This window comes from Poecilia reticulata, linkage group LG11 (assembly GCF_000633615.1).
Source record: "Poecilia reticulata strain Guanapo linkage group LG11, Guppy_female_1.0+MT, whole genome shotgun sequence".
Classification (NCBI taxonomy): Eukaryota; Metazoa; Chordata; class Actinopteri; order Cyprinodontiformes; family Poeciliidae; genus Poecilia; species Poecilia reticulata.
In genome coordinates this window covers 28,319,034-28,319,699 of record NC_024341.1, presented here as the reverse complement: position 1 = coordinate 28,319,699, position 666 = coordinate 28,319,034, and the positions used below count along the sequence as shown (strand labels likewise).

The window sequence follows — 666 nt, the reverse complement described above, 5'->3', positions numbered from 1 at the left end:
CTAAACAGGAAGTTCTGTTCTAGCCTCAACAGCCGACTTCCTCTAGGAGGCGGGACCTAAACAGGAAGTTCTGTTCTAGCCTAAACAGCCGACTTCCTCTAGGAGGCGGGAACTAAACAGGAAGTTCTGGTACCTCGTTTCCTGTCTCGTTCCGACCAAACTCCTGCGTAGCGCCAACAGTTCCGATGAAACAGAGGAAGACAGAGCAGTTACTGAAGAGGCTGTGGCCCCGCCCACCTCACCTGCCATGTACGCCCACCTGTCTCTGATTGGTCCTCAGGCGTGTTGAGCGCTCGCAGGCGCTGGTCCAGGATGTAGAGCATTTCTCCTCCCAGGTTAATGAAGACCAGCGGCAGCGTCCTCACCGACATCCTGCTGGTCCCGACCCACTTCCCAGAGCGGAGGTCAGAGGTCAGAGGTCAGAGCCAGCGGGGAGCTGCTGGCTGTTCCTGCTGGGAGTCGCCGCCATGTCTGCGTCTGAACTGATCCCGATCCTGCAGCTTCCCTCTAAGAGGCGACAGCTGGTGAGCAAGAGGATCAGAGGAGCAGCTCAAGCCGATTGGACGGGATAAAGACGCCAGAGTGACGCAGCAGGCAGAGCAGGGAGCTGGAACCAAACCGGGGCCAAACTGGAGCCAAACTGGGGCCAAACTGGAGCCAAACTGG

General features: G+C 58.1%; 1 protein-coding gene across 2 annotated transcripts in view; it reads right to left on the bottom strand.

Annotated features, from left to right (window-relative positions):
• oscp1a (organic solute carrier partner 1a) overlaps positions 1-417 on the bottom strand; it is a 5,050-nt gene extending 4,633 nt beyond the window's left edge. For both annotated transcript variants that reach the window (XM_008423004.1, XM_008423005.1), the window contains exons 1-2: positions 260-417; positions 134-163 (exon numbers count right to left, since the gene is read on the bottom strand). In XM_008423004.1, coding sequence (XP_008421226.1) covers positions 134-163; positions 260-371 — 142 coding nt within the window. In that variant the 5' untranslated portion in view covers positions 372-417. The remainder of the gene's footprint in view (positions 1-133; positions 164-259) is intronic.
• Between the last annotated feature and the right edge of the window lie 249 nt (positions 418-666).